The sequence below is a fragment of the Pinus tabuliformis genome, chromosome 1_2, assembly GCF_031772625.1.
Source record: "Pinus tabuliformis cultivar Carrire ecotype Pingquan chromosome 1_2, CPIR1, whole genome shotgun sequence".
Lineage (NCBI taxonomy): Eukaryota > Viridiplantae > Streptophyta > Pinopsida > Pinales > Pinaceae > Pinus > Pinus tabuliformis.
In genome coordinates this window covers 1,200,875,519-1,200,895,224 of record NC_142298.1, presented here as the reverse complement: position 1 = coordinate 1,200,895,224, position 19,706 = coordinate 1,200,875,519, and the positions used below count along the sequence as shown (strand labels likewise).

Genomic DNA, 19,706 nt, shown 5'->3' with positions numbered 1-19,706 from the left:
TCTTGCATTCGACACTAGAAAATTGGATCAAACCCTCTCCCTCTCCATTACAGCTCTTATTTATGTCAGTAAAAGGTTTAATAGTTATAACGATGCGGAAAACAGTGCGATTCTCTGGCTGAAAAAATGTTGCGGAGAGCTGGACCTTTTTATACGTTGCCTATTTTCGCCTAGTCCATAACCTACCAAGATCCTTCGGTTTCAAGAAATACGTACAAAATCTATGTCAAAGCCTTCTTGTCCTCATGCTCAACATCTATTTTGGAAGCGCAGGGCCACATCCTTTAGAAAACTGCGAGGTAGGGTGACTTCACCTTACAGAAGTTACTTTATTGGAAACATGATATTGCATCGCTGTCGCCTTCTCTTTCAGAAGGCAGGTGCGCATCAGTTTTTAATGGGCTCATTTTACTTTATGATTTGTCAAATAAGCGATCCTGTCAGGGTTATCAATCATAGTTAAGGCCAATTTTATGAGTTTATCAAACATCGTTCAGGTCAATTTTAGGAATTTTAGATCATATACAAATTTTACCTTGCAATCACACCTCGTGTTTTTTTAATCTGCGCTGAGAATGGATCTGAATCATACTGGAACAAGTATAATATGAGTAGTATCTAAAAACAATAGGATTCACTGGAACAAGACACAGAGAATAGGTAAAGCCTCAGTATTTCAAGTTTTCTTCTCAAATTTCAAAACAGAACAAATTTTACCACAAGAGAGCTCATTCCAAATTGATATGGTTCAGAAAAGGGCACTATCCCATCCCTTCCCTTTCTCTCCGAGCAAAACAGAGATATATTTTTATATCATCTGTGGCCGTGCATTTTACTACAGATCCTCTGATGCAAACAATACATAGAATGTAACAGATGGACGGTTCCCATGCCTCTGATCTTATGAAGCAGCAGTTGTATTCGTTAAGAAGAAAATTCTACCGCAAGAAGTATCACTCCGTGAATATGGTGGAGAAGCAGTAAATGTTTCCATTCGTTCATCCATCAAAATCTGTTTGGAACGGCATTCCACGCTGCAGAATGCTTTGTCACCTCTGCAATAATCAGCAAACACGGAATGAGACTAGATCTTGAGAATTGAAAATTATAATCAAATTCAATGTGATTCTCAAAGATTAAAATAAAACCTTGGTATGACCATTATAAGAGACCTGTACATGTAGATGTCCTTCCCATGGTTCAATTGTCTTTTGCAGAGATAGCATGCTATGAGAAAATGGGCAACAGGAAACGCTGCAACATTTGAATTGCTCCGAGCTGGCCACGCGACATCCCATACTCCATGATCATGTTGATTCCGAACAGAGCATTGTACAGTTTCACACTTGGTACCACAATGACTATATATGTGTTTTGTGCTCAATTTTGGAGCACGCCAGGATTTAACACAAGTATAGCTCTCTGAATGCTCCATTCCACTCTGAGAGGCGGGATTTGCAAATCCATATGGAGAACCAATGGGTATTGTCACTCTTTGCTGCTTGGGGGAACTCAACCAGGAATGAGTGATTCCAACTCCAGAAAATGTTTTCATATCCAGAGGGGAAGTTGGGCTTTTGGCCCCCTCAGAGTTTGAAGATCCCTTTAAATTGAAACCTATGTAGATCCTAGGAACATTGCAGAACTTGACCTTGTATTTGGGCCAGTCTCTGCTGGGTGATGAATCGGATGGGTAATCAGGCATCCGATTAAGCATCATCTTTCCTCTCCTCTTCTATCTTACTAGGTGTTACCGAGGATTATCCCTTCAACCCTTGTTCTTAACTTCTTCAACACACTCTGTTCAATTGAAAAATAAAACACCCAAAAACTCCTTGCGCACCAGGCTTCATCCACAATCACTACAACTTCGGCTACACTCTTCCACAAACAGGATTAGAACTCCTTGAAAGTTGTGATGGATATACTGCAATAAAGAGGACCTTACACTACAAGCCTGGACTAAACCTCTCTGGAACTAGTGATGCATATATTGATCCTGCGATAAACCGTAATGGGTGTTTTCTAAAGACAAAATTGTCTGCAAAACTAGGATCCAAATTCCTCAAAGCACCTGACTACTCCCTCACTTCAAAAGGGCATTTTCAAAAGGGTGGAAAAGGCTTAAACTCATTCTACACCTCCACAAGCCTGTGCCTGACCGTCAATGCTGACAATCAGACAAATGACAGAAATTCTTTACCAACATCAATGTACTCCAAAACCAGTACACTAAAAACGATACAAACAATCCTTCAACTCTGTCACAAAAACTAGCAAAGAGCCACCAATTTTTCCTCCATAAAACTAAAAAATCCCCCAAAACTATAAAGCATGCTCCCCAGTGATACAAATCCCTTCTTTGGTCAATGCCACGAACTCTTTCTCCACTGCTTAAAAAGGAGGAACTCCGCTCTGAGAATTCTGATTAATCCGGGACAACTTCTGCTATATTTTAACAACAGGGGCCTTCCTAGAGTATCAGACAAATCAGCTGCCTGCTACTCTGTACAAGGGGACACAGACCCACTAACATACATCAACAATGTCGCTGTTGGTGAATCTGGAGGTACTCAAGTGAAGGCAGCAGGCAGGTAAGAGCAACACCCACATACCCAAATTTATAGCTACATTTCCCTAAACGAACCCAAGCCCCACTTGCAACATATCTAACGGAAACATAACTACAATAGCAAACGACAATAATTACACTAATATATTCCTCCAGAAATAGTTTTGTCTACGGTTACTTGCTCCAATTTGCACAAACAAATTGTTCACCAATTTGTATACATAACGCATAAAATACGTATATATTTCACAAACTCCCCAGCAATTGACGTTACGTAACCCATGGTTGCTAGCCTGAATCATGGTCCAAATTAGCGAATCCCACATGGAGTCAGACTAATTCGAGGCTGTCGTCGAAGGGATGCGCACGCGGCGAAATTTGATGTGAACGGCAAGCCACATTTACCCTTATTTTCAACTGGTCAAATATAATGCAGGAGTTAAAAGGCTTATATTTAGGAGGTCACGGTGGCGTGGCCAGGGTGTAAATTTGGAGGCTAGCCTTATCAATTATCTTTTTGGGGCTCATTTAAAAAAACAATTAGTTAAGGTTTTATATTTATTCTTGCATATCATTTAAATAACATAATTTTGATGATTTTGTATTTTTTCAATTCGCTGTATATTAATGATAACTATTTGGTTTTATTAATAGAAAATATTTTGTATTTAAAAATAACATATAATTAGCTAATTAGTTTTATTAATAGAAAATATTTTATATTTAAAAATAAATGTAATTGTTTAAAAATATTATAGGAAATGTTATCTAGTCTTCCTCAAGTGTGATTTTTTTAAAGTTTATGATTTTATTTGATAATTTCAGGACAATATAATAAAAATTTATGACATTATTTGATAAAAATGATTACATTATAATAAAAATGATGTGAAATCTATCATTCTATTCAATATCACAATACACTGGTTGATAAAAATAGTGATATTGTTATTTTGCCTTTTAAATTTGAAATTTTTGATATTATTATAAATAATTTTTAAAAATATTATTAATTTAATAGTTTTAAAAATTAAATTAAAATTAATAATTATGTTATTAAGTGTTTTTAATTTAGAATAATATTTTTAATATTTCAATTAATAATTATGTTATTAAGTGTTTTTATTTTAGAATAGTATTTTAATATTTTAATTTAATTATTAATAATTATTAAGTTTTTAATAAAGATTTAATCTCTATATTATATTTTAGAACATTTTTAATAGTATGTGTATGTGTCAAAATTTGTCTATCATTTTTAATTAAATTTATTAATTTAAGAAATGTTATGTTGACAAATATGGTATAAAAAAGACTTGATTTTTTAAACATATGGTATTGAAAAACAATAGTGAAGATACATAATACTATAATAAAACCTATTTCCATAATAAAATGATGGTGAATTACCATGATTAAAATTAATGTTATATATATATATATGATTATATATTATTTTTTATTGTTAAATAATAATAATAATAATAATTATAAATAAAATTATAATTTAGTTAATTTTTATGATTTTTTTAAATTTTAATAATGTAAAATATATGATAAAATAAATATTTTAATAATTATTATTAATTAATTTTTTTTTTTAATTTTTACTATAATTTAATTTATATAACAACAATAACAATAATAATAATAAATATAAAATAATTACTTATATAAAATAATTAAAAATAATAAATTATTATATAACATTCCGATAACTTCGATGTTCCTTATACATGAAAGCAAGTATTTGAACATTGGAATTTTTTTTTTGAAATAAATATTTTGGCAAAATTCCAAATGCCAAATAATTTTAGTTACGGAAATTTTGATTAAATCAAAATTTATGATTAAAACGGAATTTCTTTTGATTAAATTTATGATTTAAAGATATTTCTTTGAAGTAAACATGTATGGAAAAATTTAAATACATTATTTGATTCGAGTTTTTTTATGTAGTTAGATATTAATCATTTAATAAAGCAGTAGTCTAATCATTTGGAGGAATTGTCCGGAAAGTTATGGAAATTCTGGGTATATTTAGAGAAAATCCGACAAAGATTTATCTAAATCTAAGTTATAGATGTTAAACTTCAAAATTTTAGGTGTCTTAGACATTTTTGATGGTGCTGAATCCATTTCCACCATCAAAAACATGATTCAAACACTATCTCTACGAGATTCTTTGAAATTTTTTTGCTTGGATTCTAGCCACTTTTGGTCATCCGGGCAATTCTCCCACCTCGTTAGATGACTCCCTTAGTAAAACTTATTATAAAATTAAATAATTTTTATTTTTATTTTAATTTCTTGAATTTAAAATTTAAGATGTTATTAGTCCTTGTCTTATGAAGGACTATAGCATTTGTTTTGTTGTCAAAGTGGGTTGATTTCTTGTTATTTTGTCAAGTTTATACAATTTTAACTAAAGTTTAGTGAAAATGTTGAATATTCTTATTTTCGTGTAAATTTAAAAATTATTTTCTAATTACTAAAAATGTTATTTCTAATTTTTTTCTATTGGTTAAGAAGGGCTTAATGAGACATAATTCTCTTAGTAGAGCGTGGTAATTTTGTGAGTGACCATTGTGTCAGTGAGTGCTCTGACACTATTATGCCTCACACTACTATTACTACTTTGTCCAAAGATGTTGGAACTGACAAGGTTGCAGGTCCTTTAAGTAAGAGAGTAGATGAGGAGAGGGGAGGGGGGAAAGGGAGGTGAGGGGGTTAACTGCTATTATTTTGTTGTGCGGAGAAAGGGTGCACGGGAAGTCAAGAGAAAGGGTGTGTGTGAAGTGCGGAACATGTAGCATTGATACATTATGCTGCTATTATTTTCTTGCACAGAGAGAAGATGTGCAGAAAGTGTGGGAGAAAGGATGTGCGGGAAGTGCGGGAGCAAGGGCTCTAGTCAAATTCAATATCATTTATGAATGCATAAAAGTTTGCATAAAAAACTATAACCTAAAAATCATAAATATAAATTAAATTAATTTAACTTTGTGTAACAAAAACTTGTTATCAATTGCTAAAAATAATTAATATTATAATGAATGAAATTTCAGTGTCATTTATGAAGCATGCAGGGAAGTCAGAGTTGCAAGGATCAATGCTTCATTGTACAAAGCTTTCATTGTGTGGAGTGGTGTGCGTGAAGTGCGGCAACAAGTGAAGTGTAGAACAAGTAACATTGCTACATTATGCGGAGTTCTTAAGTGGGGTTGCAGGTCCCTTATATAAGGGAGGGAGGGCCAGGGGGGTTAACTGCTATTATTTCGTTGTACAAAGAAAGGGTGTGTGGCAAGTGCGGGAGAAAGGGTGTGCGGGAAGTGTGGAAACATGAAATCTAGGCAAATTCAATGTCATTTATGAATGCATGCAAAGAAGTCAGAGTTGGAGGGATCATTGTTTCATTGTGCGGAGCTTACAATGAAAGATTTCATTATGCAGAGGAGGCTTCCTTTGCATAGTGAAAGCTCCACACAAGGTAACCTTTCCTTATTGCTAAAAACAATTAATATTATTATGAAAACAAATTCAGTGTCATTTATGAATGCATGTAAGGAAGCTAGAGTTGCAGGGATTAATGTTTCATTGTTTGGAGCTTACAATGTAAGCTTTCATTGTGTAGAGGAAGCTTCCTTCACACAATGAAATCTCCATACAAGGTTAATTTAACATTTTAAGAGAAATTTAGTTAGCAAGATAAAGTTATGACTTATATTATTGTACGAAGGTCTTGAACATTGTGCAAAGTGCTTAAAGATTATATGGGTCCTTAATACAATTACCTATTTTTTTTTTTATATATGCAAAGTGTCCCTACTTTTATAGGGACAATAACATTGGCCTCATAGTGAAAGTGCATTCACTTCCCACTATTTTGCTGAGTTTATACAATTTTAACCAAAATTTTGGAAAATGTTGAATATTCCTATTTTCATGTATATTCAAAAGTCATTTTCTAATTTTTGGAAATATTATTTCTATTTTTTCATTGGTTGAGTGGGGCTTGATGAGACATAATCCCCATGGTAGAGGGTGATTTATTTTCTCTATTTCCAATTTCCTATCAAATAATTTTAAAATATAAAAAAAGACTAATTTTTTGAGTGGCGATTGCATTAGTGAGTGCTTTGACACTGTTATACCTAACATTAATATTGCTTTCTCCAAATATGCCAGAAATGATGGGGTTGTAGGTCCCTTACGTGAGCGAAGTGGGGGGGGGGGGGGTTAACTGTTATTATTTTGTTGTGCCGAGAAAGTGAGTGCGTGAAGTGCGAAACAAGTAATGTTGATACATTGTGCGAAGTGCTTAAGTAGGGTTGCAAGTCCCTTACATAAGTGAGGGAGGGAAGGGGGGCACTAACTGTTATTATTTCCTTGTACAAAGAAATGGTGCGCGACAAATGCGAGAGAAAGGATGTGTGGTAAGTGTAGGAGCGGGGACTCTAGGAAAATTTACTGTCATCTATGAATGCATACTAGGAAACCATAGTTGCAGGGATCAAAGTTTCATTGTGCATAGGAAGCTTCCTCCGCATAAGGAAAGCTCCACTTAAAAAACTATAAACATAAAAATTATAAATATAAATTAAATTAATTTAACTTTATGACGAAATCAAATTTATTTAATAATAAAATTTTTCCTCCATGCAATGAAAGGTTTCATTAAAAAACTATAAACCTAAAAATTATAAATATAAATGAAATTAATGTAACAAAAATTAGTTATCAATTGCTAAAAACAATTAATATGATTATGAAAGCTAATTTAATGTCATTTATGAATACATGGAAGGAAGCCAGAGTTGTAGGGATCAATGTTTCGTTGTGCGAAGCTTTCATTGCGATGTGCTTATATTATTGTGCAGAGGTGAAAAACAATGTGCAAAGTGATTAAAGATTATGTGGATCCTTAATACAATTTCCTATTCTGGTTGATATATGCAAAGGAGTTGGATATAGCATATTCGAAAGAGACATGTTAAGTTTTAGAGTACCAAGACTATTTTCAATTTTTTGGAAATATAAGTAATTAATTAAATGAATATGCATAATTACTTAATACTAATAACATATTTGAAGGAGATGTGGCAAGTTGTGGAATGGCAAGACTATCAAATGAGGAAGTAGTTGCGGGGAACTGTTCAGGAGACATTGACACAAGGTTATTGTAAAATTGTGCTTTTATTCACAATTTTGTGCAATATTAAGTGAAGCATATTTTTTATGTGGAAGAACGATTGTGCGTTGCAAGAAACATAAGCATTGTTCCATAATGTTTCGTATATCTGTATAGATTTTTGTTTACTTTTATTTATACAACATTACATATTATAGAGTACATAAAATATATAGAAAAACAAACATAGAGATGTATAATGTAATGATAATAATAAAACGAGAATAAGTTGATGAGAAGCACACCTCTTAGAAAAATTATCATTTTTAATCATTGTCTTTAACTGTATCTATTAGACTTGTGTTCATTTCCTCATATTTCATATTAAATTATTATTTCAATGCTACTTCCACATATTTGTTCTCAATTTTTTCGCGTAGCCTTTCTAGTACAATTCTTACATAGCCTTTCTCTTTCCTCTGCATATCACAAAACTAGTTTAAGTAAAAGAAATAACAATTTAACATTGGTAGCTCTAATTTTTTGATGTAGCTTTGATTTTGCTTGGTTTTTAGAGACGTTAAACAAGTATTAAGGCTCCATATAATCTTTAAACACTCTACACAATGTATCAATGTTATTTTCTCTATACCTCTTTAGCAATAATGATAATATTCTCGGTAAGTTTTAGAACATAATTTGAACTAATGATCTTACAACTTCTCCCAATAAACAAAATAACCATAATTGTAGCAACCTCTTTCATTGTTTGGAGCTTTCCTTGTGCAAAGCTTACAATCAAAGTTTTCATTGTGTGTATGGAGCTTCCTTTGCATAGTGAAAGCTCCACACAATGAAACACTAACTATAACCAAATCAAATATAACTTTAAATTTATGAAAAAATCAGATCTATTTAATGATAGTTTTTTATTAGTAGCATACGTTTCACGGTCGAAGTGTGTTGAATGTTCATTATTTTTCTAAATTTTCTAATTATTATTATTAGTCTTTGCCTCATTATTATTATTATTATTATTACTATTAGTCCTTGCCTCAGCAAGGACTCTGGCACTCACTTCGTGATTAAATCCTATTGACTATCGATTATTATTTACTATAATTTTTCTAGCTGCATGTCAAATTCCATTGACTATCAATTATTTATGTTGAAGTATTAACTGTAGTTTCAGGAAAATGTTGAATGTTCCTATTCTCCTGTAAATTCTAAAATCATTTTCTAATTTCTGGAAATATTATTTTTAATTTTCCATTTGCTGAATGAGAATTGTATTTACTTAATACCTAACATGTATGTTGAAAATTTATAAGGTAATGTGACAACTGTAACCACTAATTTTATTTATGTTGTTCATAGGAGCATTCACCAAGTTTTTATCATGCAGTTTTTGAAGCATACATGTTTACAAATACTTTTATTGTCCGTGGTATATGGTGTTGTTCTAGTAGTTACATGCTGTGAGGGATTTTATCTACAAACTCATTTCGAATGAAGGTGCAAAATGTGTAGCATTTTTTCTAGGTATAACCATTACTTTTTCAACATGTGAGTACTTGAGTGTTTTATACAATATGTGTTAGATCCTTGTAGCTATGAGGTGCGTAGTTCAAAAATTGGACAATGTGAGAGTGCTAATGATTTGAATTTATGCAAGGAAAAAATGAAATGAATATTTAAACAGAAAGATAGAGCTGCAATGAAAACTGAACATCAATTAATTAATAACAAATACTAAAAATTGTTTACATGCAAAAAGGAAACACCGCGGGTGATGGTAGCTTATATTTGAGAAGATATGTGACAGATACATGTCTTCAGAACTAGGTGTTCCAATGAGGCTCATAGGCCTTTTTATTATTGAGAAACAATGGAAAACCCTAAACTTCCAAAAACCTAACCCTAGGAGATGAAACACCAAAATTTTGTGGGCCTGTTGGGGTTAGTTGGTACATAAAATTCCTAGGGTCGTAATTTTGACATATGATCTCCATTTAAGGCATACGATACCTCGTTAGAAAGATCTATCCAATGACAACAATTTTCAACTACAGACCCTTGCCGCAATCACTAGTACAAATGGGGCCAAAATCTGAAGGCTATTAGTCGGATATTCGACTTATTGGCTTCGAGTATCTAACACACTGGCGCTCATCAAAGCATTGCTAGAATTCTGTCGAACAGTCGATAGTTAAGTAACCATCAAATATTCGTTGATAGAGATGTCGATTATCTGACCAAAAAAAAAGGTCACATTGGTCATTAAAAAACTAACTTTTTGAAGTCAGTTTTGCGATGCTATAAATCGTTGGATATCTAACACACTAAATGTCAAATATTTGACAAGTCTCGTGTTAGTTAGTCGTCTAATATTTGACACATAGTTAGTTTTTTCCAACGGGAAAAACTAACGTTTAGGCATCGGGTAATCAATGGTATAGGTAAATTGTGCGACATGAGTGTTATCGGTCTGACGCTCCCTTTCGATGGTCTTGAGTAGCCCATTCAACATGTACTCGTCGGATAATCGATGTCAAGTTGAATTAGTTTGACAAGAGTTTTCAATATCAGACACATTGTTCTGTTAGTTTGGGGCACGTAGGTCAATGGTGACGTGTTGGATATTCAACGGGTGAGAGTTCCGTCTGAAGGGAGTGTCAAACAACCAATGATTCTATCCTTTAGTTATGGCATCGATTACCTGACGAGTACGCCAAACGCTATGCATCAAATATTTGACGACAAGCCTGTGTCATTGAATATTCGATAAAATTTAGGGTTTTAAAAAAATCTATATAATTTTCACCTACTTTGATTCCTCTGTTTGTTTTGGCTCTGCGACAGAAGTTTGCATACAACCTTAGCATTGATTATTTATAAAGTTCTTACGGTATGCTTTCTGTGAGAATTATGGCTTCTATACAAAATACATATGGCTTCAATATAAAGTTTCTTTTGGCTCTGTGATAGAAGTTTGCATATAGTCTTGGCATCCATTATTTATATATTTCGTATGGTATGTCTTCTTTGAGAATTATGGCTTCTATACCAAATACATATGACCTCAATATAAAGTTTGTTTGGCATGGCATGATCAGAAAATATGTCCTAGTGTAATTGTATTTGAGTCATAAGAAAGACTACATCTTGTGCACCTACATCTTGTTTTCTTGTCTTTGTGATCTTCATGTTGGAATTTATTTAATGAAAGGAACACTAACATAATCAACATATAATTTCACAAGTAAATGTCAAGATAAGAGAAATCAAATTGAAGAATCTAACTCACATAATTCCCTAGATTTCTCAACATGTTATCAGAGTTAGGGCTTTGAACAGAGGGCAGAAAGAAGATCGTAATTTTGGCATCATTTCATATAAAGGAAAAGGACTACTCTAGACCGAATTTGTGAGGCTAAAGGCTCAATTATCCTAGGCATATACAATAGCACAAATAAAAAAGATATTTTATGTTCTAGACGACTAAAAGAATAATTTGGTAACCTAAGGGAGAGCAATGAAGGTCTTAGTCTAATCTCCATTAGAAGAATCTGAATAGGTAGAAAATAGTATTTCTCTATACTGAAATTCCTGGGCTATGGATCGAAGTTTTGAGCACATTTGGCATGCTCTGAAATCACTCCAAAAGATCTGAATTAAGTGTTGTTTCAAAAATTCAAGTTTTGTGTTGTTTCAAGAGGACCGAAACCCATTTTGTGCATAAAAGAAACTCAAGGTCAAGACTTCTAAACTGATCTATCACTCTCCTTCACGTCATCATCTTGGAGCAAGTATTTCACTTATATTACAATAGTATGTCACATCAAATTTGGTGGTAAAGACCCTTTTTTCTAGGCATATATATACACAATACTATTTTGAAGACTATAAGAAGTGACATCAATCACCATAATACCACCTTCTAAGCATAAGTATATTAAAAGGATTTAATCAAAGGAACCATATTTCCCACATAATTTCTAAGCATAAAGGAGACCAAGAGCAAAGGATCATTAGGCTTATCATCTAATGATAACCACCTTGGAAGATAAAATTTGTAGTATAAGTTTTTTGCAGAGTTGCAATATAAATATGGGTATATATGTATACATAACTCAAGCGTATACAAGTCAGTGATCTAAGAAAAGCTACAAGTGTCTCTCTTGAAGATCTTGATCCAGATCTTGGGGGGAGGCCCTTAAGATCTAAAAGATTGAAATGGATTTTGGGGAGAGGTCCCTAAGATCTAAAAAATTGAAATTCAAAAGAAAAAGAGGATAATGCCCAATAAACAAAACCACAAAGAATTTTTTTATTAAAACGAAGAATAACTGTAAAAGCTACATTGTGGCAGACAAATTGTCCTTTTACAAAACGCGACTTGTTACTTATAGTATTTTTTAGTTACAACTGTTATTATTTTGTTGTGCCGAGAAAGTGTGTGCGTGAAGTGTGAAACAAGTAATGTTGATACATTGTGCGAAGTGCTTAAGTAGGGTTGCAAGTCCCTTACATAAGTGAGGGAGGGGAAGGGGGGCACTAACTGTTATTATTTCCTTGTACAAAGAATGGTGCGTGACAAGTGCGAGAGAAAGGATGTGCGGCAAGTGTAGGAGTAGGGACTCTAGGAAAATTTACTATCACCTATGAATGCATACAGGGAAACCATAGTTGCAGGGATCAAAGTTTCATTGTGCATAGGAAGCTTCCTCCGCATAAGGAAAGCTCCACTTAAAAAACTATAAACATAAATATCATAAATATAAATTAAATTAATTTGACTTTATGACGAAATCAAATTTATTTAAGAATAAAATTTTTCCTCCATACAGTGAAAGGTTTCATTAAAAAACTATAAACCTAAAAATTATAAATATAAATGAAATTAATGTAACAAAAATTAGTTATCAATTGCTAAAAACAATTAATATGATTATGAAAGCTAATTTAATGTCATTTATGAATACATGGAAGGAAGCCAGAGTTGCAGGGATCAATGTTTCATTGTGTGAAGCTTTCATTGCGATGTGATTATCATTATTGTGCAGAGGTGAAAAACAATGTGCAAAGTGATTAAAGATTATGTGGATCCTTAATACAATTTCCTATTCTGTTTGATATACGCAAAGGAGTTGGATACAGCATATTCAAAGGAGACATGGTAAGTTCTAGAGTACCAAGACTATTTTCATTTTTTTGGAAATATAATTAATTAATTAATAATTACTTAACACTAATAACATATTTGAAGGAGATGTGGCAAGTTGTGGAGTGGCAAGACTATGAAATGAGGAAGTAGTTGCGGGGAACTGTTCAGGAGACATTGACACAAGGCTATTGTAAAATTATGCTTTTATTCACAATTTTGTGCAATATTAAGTGAAGCATATTTTTTATGTGGAAGAATGATTGTGCATTGCAAGAAACGTAAGCATTGTTCCATAATGTTTTGTATATCTATATATATTTTCGTTTGCTTTTCTTTATACAACATTACATATTACAGAGTACATAAAAGATATAGAAAAACAAACATAGAGATGTATAATGTAATGATAATAATAAAACGAGAATAAGTTGATGAGAAGCACACCTCTTAGAAAAAATATCATTTTCAATCATTGTCTTTAACTGTATCTATTATATTTGTGTTCATTTCCCCATATTTCATATTAAATTATTTTTTCAATGCTACCTCCACATATTTGTTCTCAATTTTTTCGCATAGCCTTTTTGGTACAATTCTCACATAGCCTTTCTCTTTCCTCCGCATATCACAAAACTAGTTTAAGTAAAAGAAATAACAATTTAGCGTTGGTAGCTCTAATTTTGTGATGTAGCTCTGATTTTGCTTGGTTTTTAGAGACATTAAACAAGTATTCAGGCTCCATATAATATTTAAACACTCTGCACAATGTATCAACGCTATTTTCTCTATACCTCTTTAGCAATAACGATAAACTTCTCAGTAAGTTTTAGCACATAATTTGAACTAATGATCTTACAACTTCTCCCAATAAACAAAATAACCATAATTGTAGCAACCTATTTCATTGTTTAGAGCTTTCATTGTGTAAAGCTTACAGTCAAAGTTTTCAATGTGTGTATGGACCTTCCTCTGCATAGTGAAACCTACACACAATGAAACACTAACTATAACCAAATCAAATTTAACTTTAAATTTATGAGAAAATCAAATTTATTTAATGATAGATTTTTATTAGTAGCACACATTTCGTGGTGGAAGTGGTGTTGAATGTTCATTTTTTTGATAAATTTTCTAATTATTATTATTAGTATTTGCCTCATTATTAATATTATTATTACTATTAGTCCTTGCCTTAGCAAGGACTATAGCAATCACTAGCACTCACTTCACGATTAAAGCCTATTGACTATCGATTATTATTTACTATAAATTTTCTAGATGCATGTCAAAGTCCATTGATTATCAATTATCTATGTTGAAGTATTAACCGTAGTTTCAGGAAAATGTTGAATATCCCTATTCTCCTGTAAATTCAAAAATCATATTCTAATTTCTGGAAATATTATTTTTAATTTTCCATTTGCTGAACGAGACTTTTATTTACTTAATACCTAATATATATGTTGAAAATTTATAAGGTAATGTGACAATTGTAACCACTCATTTTATTTATGTTGTTCGTAGGAGCATTCACCAAGTTTTTGACATGCAGTTTTTGAAGCATACATGTTTACAAATACTTTTATTGTCTGTGCTATATGGTGTTGTTCTAGTAGTTTCATGGTGTGAGGGATTTTATCTACAAACTCATTTCGAATGAAGGTGCAAAATGTGTAGCATTTTTTCTAGGTAAATAACCCATTACATTTTCGACATGTGAGTACTTAGAGTGTTTTATACAATATGTATTACATCCCTGTAGCTATGAGGTGCATAGTTCAAAAATTGGACAATGTGAGAGTGCTAATGATTTGAATTTATGCAAGAAAAAAATGAAATGCATATTTAAACAGAAACATAGAGCTGCAATGAAAGCTGAACTTCAATTAATTAATAACAAATACTAAAAATTATTTACATGCAAAAAGGAAACACCTCGGGTGATGGTAGCTTATATTTGAGACGATATGTGACAGATACATGTCTTCAGAACTAGGTGTTACAATGAGGCTCATAGGCCTTTTTATTATTGAGAAACAATGAAAAACCCTAAACTTCCAAAAACCTAACCCTAGGAGATGAAGCACCAAAATTTTATGGGCCCTATTGGGGTTAGTTGGTACATAAAATTCCTAGGGTCATAATTTTGACATATGACTCCATTTTATGCATATGATACCTCGTTAGAAAGATCTATCCAAGGAAAACAATTTTCAACTGCAGACCCCTACCGCAAGCACTAGTACAAATGGGGCCAAAATTTGAAGACTGTTAGTCAGATATGCAACTTACTGGCTTCAACTATCTAACACACTGGTGCTCATCAAAGCGTTACTAGAATTATGTCGAATAGTCGATAGTTAAGTAACCATCAAATATTCATTGATAGAGATGTCAATTATCTGACCAAAAAAAAGGTCACAATGGTCATTAAAAAACTAACTTTTTGAAGTCAGTTTTGCGATGCTATAAATCGTTGGATATCTCACACACCAAATTTCAAGTATCTAACAAGTCTCGTGTTAGTTAGTCGTGTAATATTTGACACATAGTTAGTTTTTTCCAATGGGAAAAACTAACGTTTAGGCATCGGGTAATCAATGGTATAGGTAAATTTTGCGACATGAGTGTTATCGCTCTGACCAAATCAAATTTAACTTTATTCTTATGACCAAATCAAATTTATTTAATAATAAATTTTATCATTTTTTGAAAACAACAGAGACTTATGTTATAATAAATTATTTTGCTGAAGTTGAAAGAAAGATATCATAATACATTAAACTATGGCTTTTATTTTTTAAAGCATTCTGAAAAATCTAGACTTCATTTTGCAATATCCAATGCTAAATTAGTATTTGCAATTAATTTAAGGAACAAGGACAAATATTGTAGGGGAAGTGCGACAAAAAGTGTGTGCAGAGAAATTGGGTGTGAGGGATTTTGTTAAGGAGTGGGGACTATATCGAATCATGATTTCTTCCTCTACAATGTGCATAAAGCTAAGCTAACTTTGTGAAAGACTATTTCATTATCGAGTGCTTCAACATTATTGTAACTAATATTTCTAATGATCCTTACGAAGATTTTCGATTTTAAACATTTGATCACGATGTTGTGAAATATGCTAAAAATATATATATTTTTAATGCATCAAAGAAATTTATAAAGATCAATAAAGTGTGAAGCATAAGGTATTAAAGACTAAAAACGAATTCAATAAAATTAAATGATTATCTCATCGAATTTTAAATAAAAGTAAATGCAAACAAGGAAAAAAAGAATATGTGGATGTGATATCAATAAAAGGGAAATCTCAAATGATTGTCAATGTTAGAAGTATTTGTAAATGAAACTAAATATAACTTTAAGTCAAAAAAGGGATTACAATGTTGATAACAACTTAAAAAAAGGTTGCTTCGCTACCAAAAAAGGAAAATAAACAAAGGTCCAGGAAATTCCCAGGATCAACACATATCCAAAAGCTATTAAATATGAGGGGTAGTTATGGAATAGAATCCTTTGTTCCTAAATCTGCTATTGGTGGAAGTTGAAACTCACAATGTATATATGTTTCTCCATATGAGCCATTTTGCCTTTAAAGTGATATAGTTTTTCTTGTAAATGCTCTTAACCCCTCTACAAATTTGCTAATATTACCTGTATCTTCCAATGGTTGTGTTGGAGATCATTCATGAATGATGTATTCCCGTCAACATGGATATTTCTTAGGAGTAACTTGTTGTAGAATCATTTTGAGATATGCAAGTTCATTACCAAAGTTGTGTTCGTCAAATGTAAAGTCGCTAAAATTAGTTTTTTTGATAAGGATAGGATCTATAACCTCCCTCTAACCAATGCTCTCCAGGTGATGTCGAGTTGACTCCGCTCATTCACAAACTCCACGCCTCACTCTGTCTCATTCGCGTAGCATCTTATATTTCACCAGAAAAAAATAAAGACTCAAATACAATAATGTTATTGACAAACTAAAGTAATGAAATATTTTACATTAAACGGAACAACGAGTTAGTTAATAATAACAACAACCCACTTAGGCTTGCATTTAAATGAATTGGGACCTAGTGCCAAAATAAATTGTTTAAATGAATAGTGACATATTACAAAAACTAAGTTAAAGAATAGGAGCTAATAATAACACAAAAATATTGAAACTAGATCATAGAAGCATTCCACCTTAGTTCATTATCGAATTTGAAAAATATCCCAATCTTTTTGCAAACCAAATTTTTTTTCCCTAATTTTAAAATATTGTTGTAACTTAATTTGCATATTTTTCTATTTTCCTTTTCGATTAATGTAAGCATTTATTCGGTGAATCGACTTTATATAATGATTTTTTTTTACAAATTGATCAATATTATAAAACAACCTTTTGAACATTTATTCAATGAATGCATGCATAAGCATTGCTTCGTAACATGTTTCCATTCTAGTGGAGTGGAAGTATGTGTAGAAAGAAATATGTGTAGTAGAACCTTCGTTCATTCGTTTTTACAATTTCATATACATTACCCATCCACATATAACAACTTTCTTAGGTGTGGCTCACAGAATATTAAAAATTTAATTGAAGCTAATAATGAGACTGTTATGCCTCACATTGCAATTTTCGGAGTACAGTGATCCAAAATTAATTGATTAAAGAATTGCAAAATTTCTATCTTGTTGTTAATAGTGGAATTAGTAAGCGGTAACTAGGATATGTGCAATCAGAACAAAGTCCATAATTCATAGAATTTGGACAATTAACAGTAATTGATTTATTATATTCAATATGATTTTGTCTAGGTAACTGATATAGTAAATAAGGATCTACGCATGGTTACATTATTTTGCAAATCATGTTCCATATGTAAATAATCTGACTAGTTGTATCCATTACAATTTTTTCTTACTCTAAACAACGTAAAAACATGACGATTTTGTAACACAAATAAACAAGAATAAAGAAACAAAAACCATTACAAAAATTTAATAGACTTGAATTCGCATAAGCTATAAATGTATAATGATTTCACCATTACTTTGCTACAAATTCTTATGATCCCAATAGTAATTGACATTAATATCTAAAATATATTTGTTAATCATAGAATTAAGTCTTAATTAGGATTTTACAATGTCCTGATTATGTATCGATTATTATTTTATATCTTATAATTGCCAAAATGTTACTGGAAAACAAGGCAATGTATGCAAGAAGTGTGCAAGACAAACGCGCTTGTTAATTATTCGTCAATTCATCGAATAAAAGGAAGAAAGACTATTTTATCATTTATTATTTTATATGAGATGATTTATAAAATTTTGTTGAAAAACGAGGCAATCTGCACAAAAAGTGTGCGAAGCAAACAAGTTTTTTATTTACATGTCAATTCACTGAAGAAATGGTGAAAATACTATTTTATAATATCAAAAAATACATTCTTTTTTATATGTTTATGACAAATGAATCATTATACATATGCAGAATGAGAAGATGCAAAGGAATCTTCCAATGTGCAAAATAAATATGCAAATAGAAGTGTATGAAGGAGATTCACACATCGTTTCAATTTGCTATGAGGCATACTACTGCGGAAACCCATGCATATTATTGAATTGTTTACAAAAAAAATGTTATCAAGCACTCAAATGATGTGTTGATTAAACATCAAGTATTTTATAATATCAATAGATACAATTTTATCGATATGTTCGCAACTAGTAATCATTACACAATGCATCACAACAAATGTTATTAAGAACTTGAGTGATAAGATGATTGTGTGTTGATTTTCAAAATATATATTAAAAGTATGAATAAGCATTAGTTAATTCTTCAATTCTAAGTGCAAACCAACTTGTAGCGTAGTTAGTATCTGTCACTCCATGTTTGCACATCTTCACAAACATTTCTGTTTTGACACCATTTTTCATTATATGGTTGTGCTACATAATTTTCCTTTTTTGCATTCTCTATTACTAAATTCTTTTAGCAGTTTATATATTACCTGCTATCATTAGAATTATTACATAATATAATATGTTATAAACACTAATGTTTATTGGTAATCCTTGCTTCTGCACTGACTTTGCAATCAATAAAGAGACATTTCCTTAATAAGACATTGTACAGAAGTATTGTATCTAGCATCTAGTGTATTTGATAATGTGAAGAGCCTTATACAAATGCAGAGTGATAATACGGAGTATTGTTTCAAAGGAAGTTTTGCGAGAGAATTGCACAGAGGGAGAATGGATGCAAAGGTATGAAACATTGTAGTAGAACAATTCAGAATACAGTGATATGGATCAAGGTTTCATTGTGGAGGAATATGGCTTTCATTGTGTGGGATTGATGTGCTATGTAAGAGCTAGAGTACCATGTCTATAAGGAAACCTTTGCACTTCGCACAATGAAAGCCTCTTTCACTAAGGTATGCGAGAGAAGTGTGCATAGAGAATGCATACCTCTTCGCTTTGAGAGATGCGCTAATTTATTTTAAACTGAGATGTCGTTCTGTTGGATTCAATTGTTTAAAATTGTGTAGAATGAAGGTTTGTCGAAGAATTGTGCAAAGTGACAATGCACGTGGAAGTACGAAACATTACAGTAGAACAATTCAAAATACGAAGATACAAATGAAGTTTTCATTGTGGGGTGAAATGGATTTCATTATCTGGGATTGATGTGTTATGTAAGAGCTAGACTACCACGTTTATAAGGAAACCTCCACACTTCACATAATGAAATCTTGTTTAATTGAGGTATGCGGGAGAACTATGAGGAGAGAGAATACATGTGTAAGTGCATAACATTTCCATTGTGA

The 19,706-nt window shown here is 31.8% G+C and overlaps 1 protein-coding gene across 1 annotated transcript; it reads right to left on the bottom strand.

Moving 5' to 3' along the window:
- Positions 1-661: 661 nt before the first annotated feature.
- On the bottom strand, positions 662-2,572 carry LOC149210559 (FCS-Like Zinc finger 10-like). Its single transcript, XM_089394448.1, has 2 exons — positions 1,173-2,572; positions 662-1,055 (listed from the first exon to the last, which is right to left on the bottom strand). The coding sequence occupies exons 1-2, from the start codon at positions 1,718-1,720 to the stop codon at positions 902-904; spliced, it is 702 nt and encodes a 233-aa protein (XP_089250574.1). The 5' UTR covers positions 1,721-2,572; the 3' UTR covers positions 662-901.
- Positions 2,573-19,706: the final 17,134 nt, after the last annotated feature.

Bases quoted from the DNA above. Each gene is read 5' to 3' on its own strand.
- LOC149210559 (XM_089394448.1), bottom strand. From the start codon at position 1,720: ATGATGCTTAATCGGATGCCTGATTACCCATCCGATTCATCACCCAGC. The intron at 1,056-1,172 runs GTCTCTTATAAT...TGATTATTGCAG, and splicing joins AAGGACATCTACATGTACAG to AGGTGACAAAGCATTCTGCA.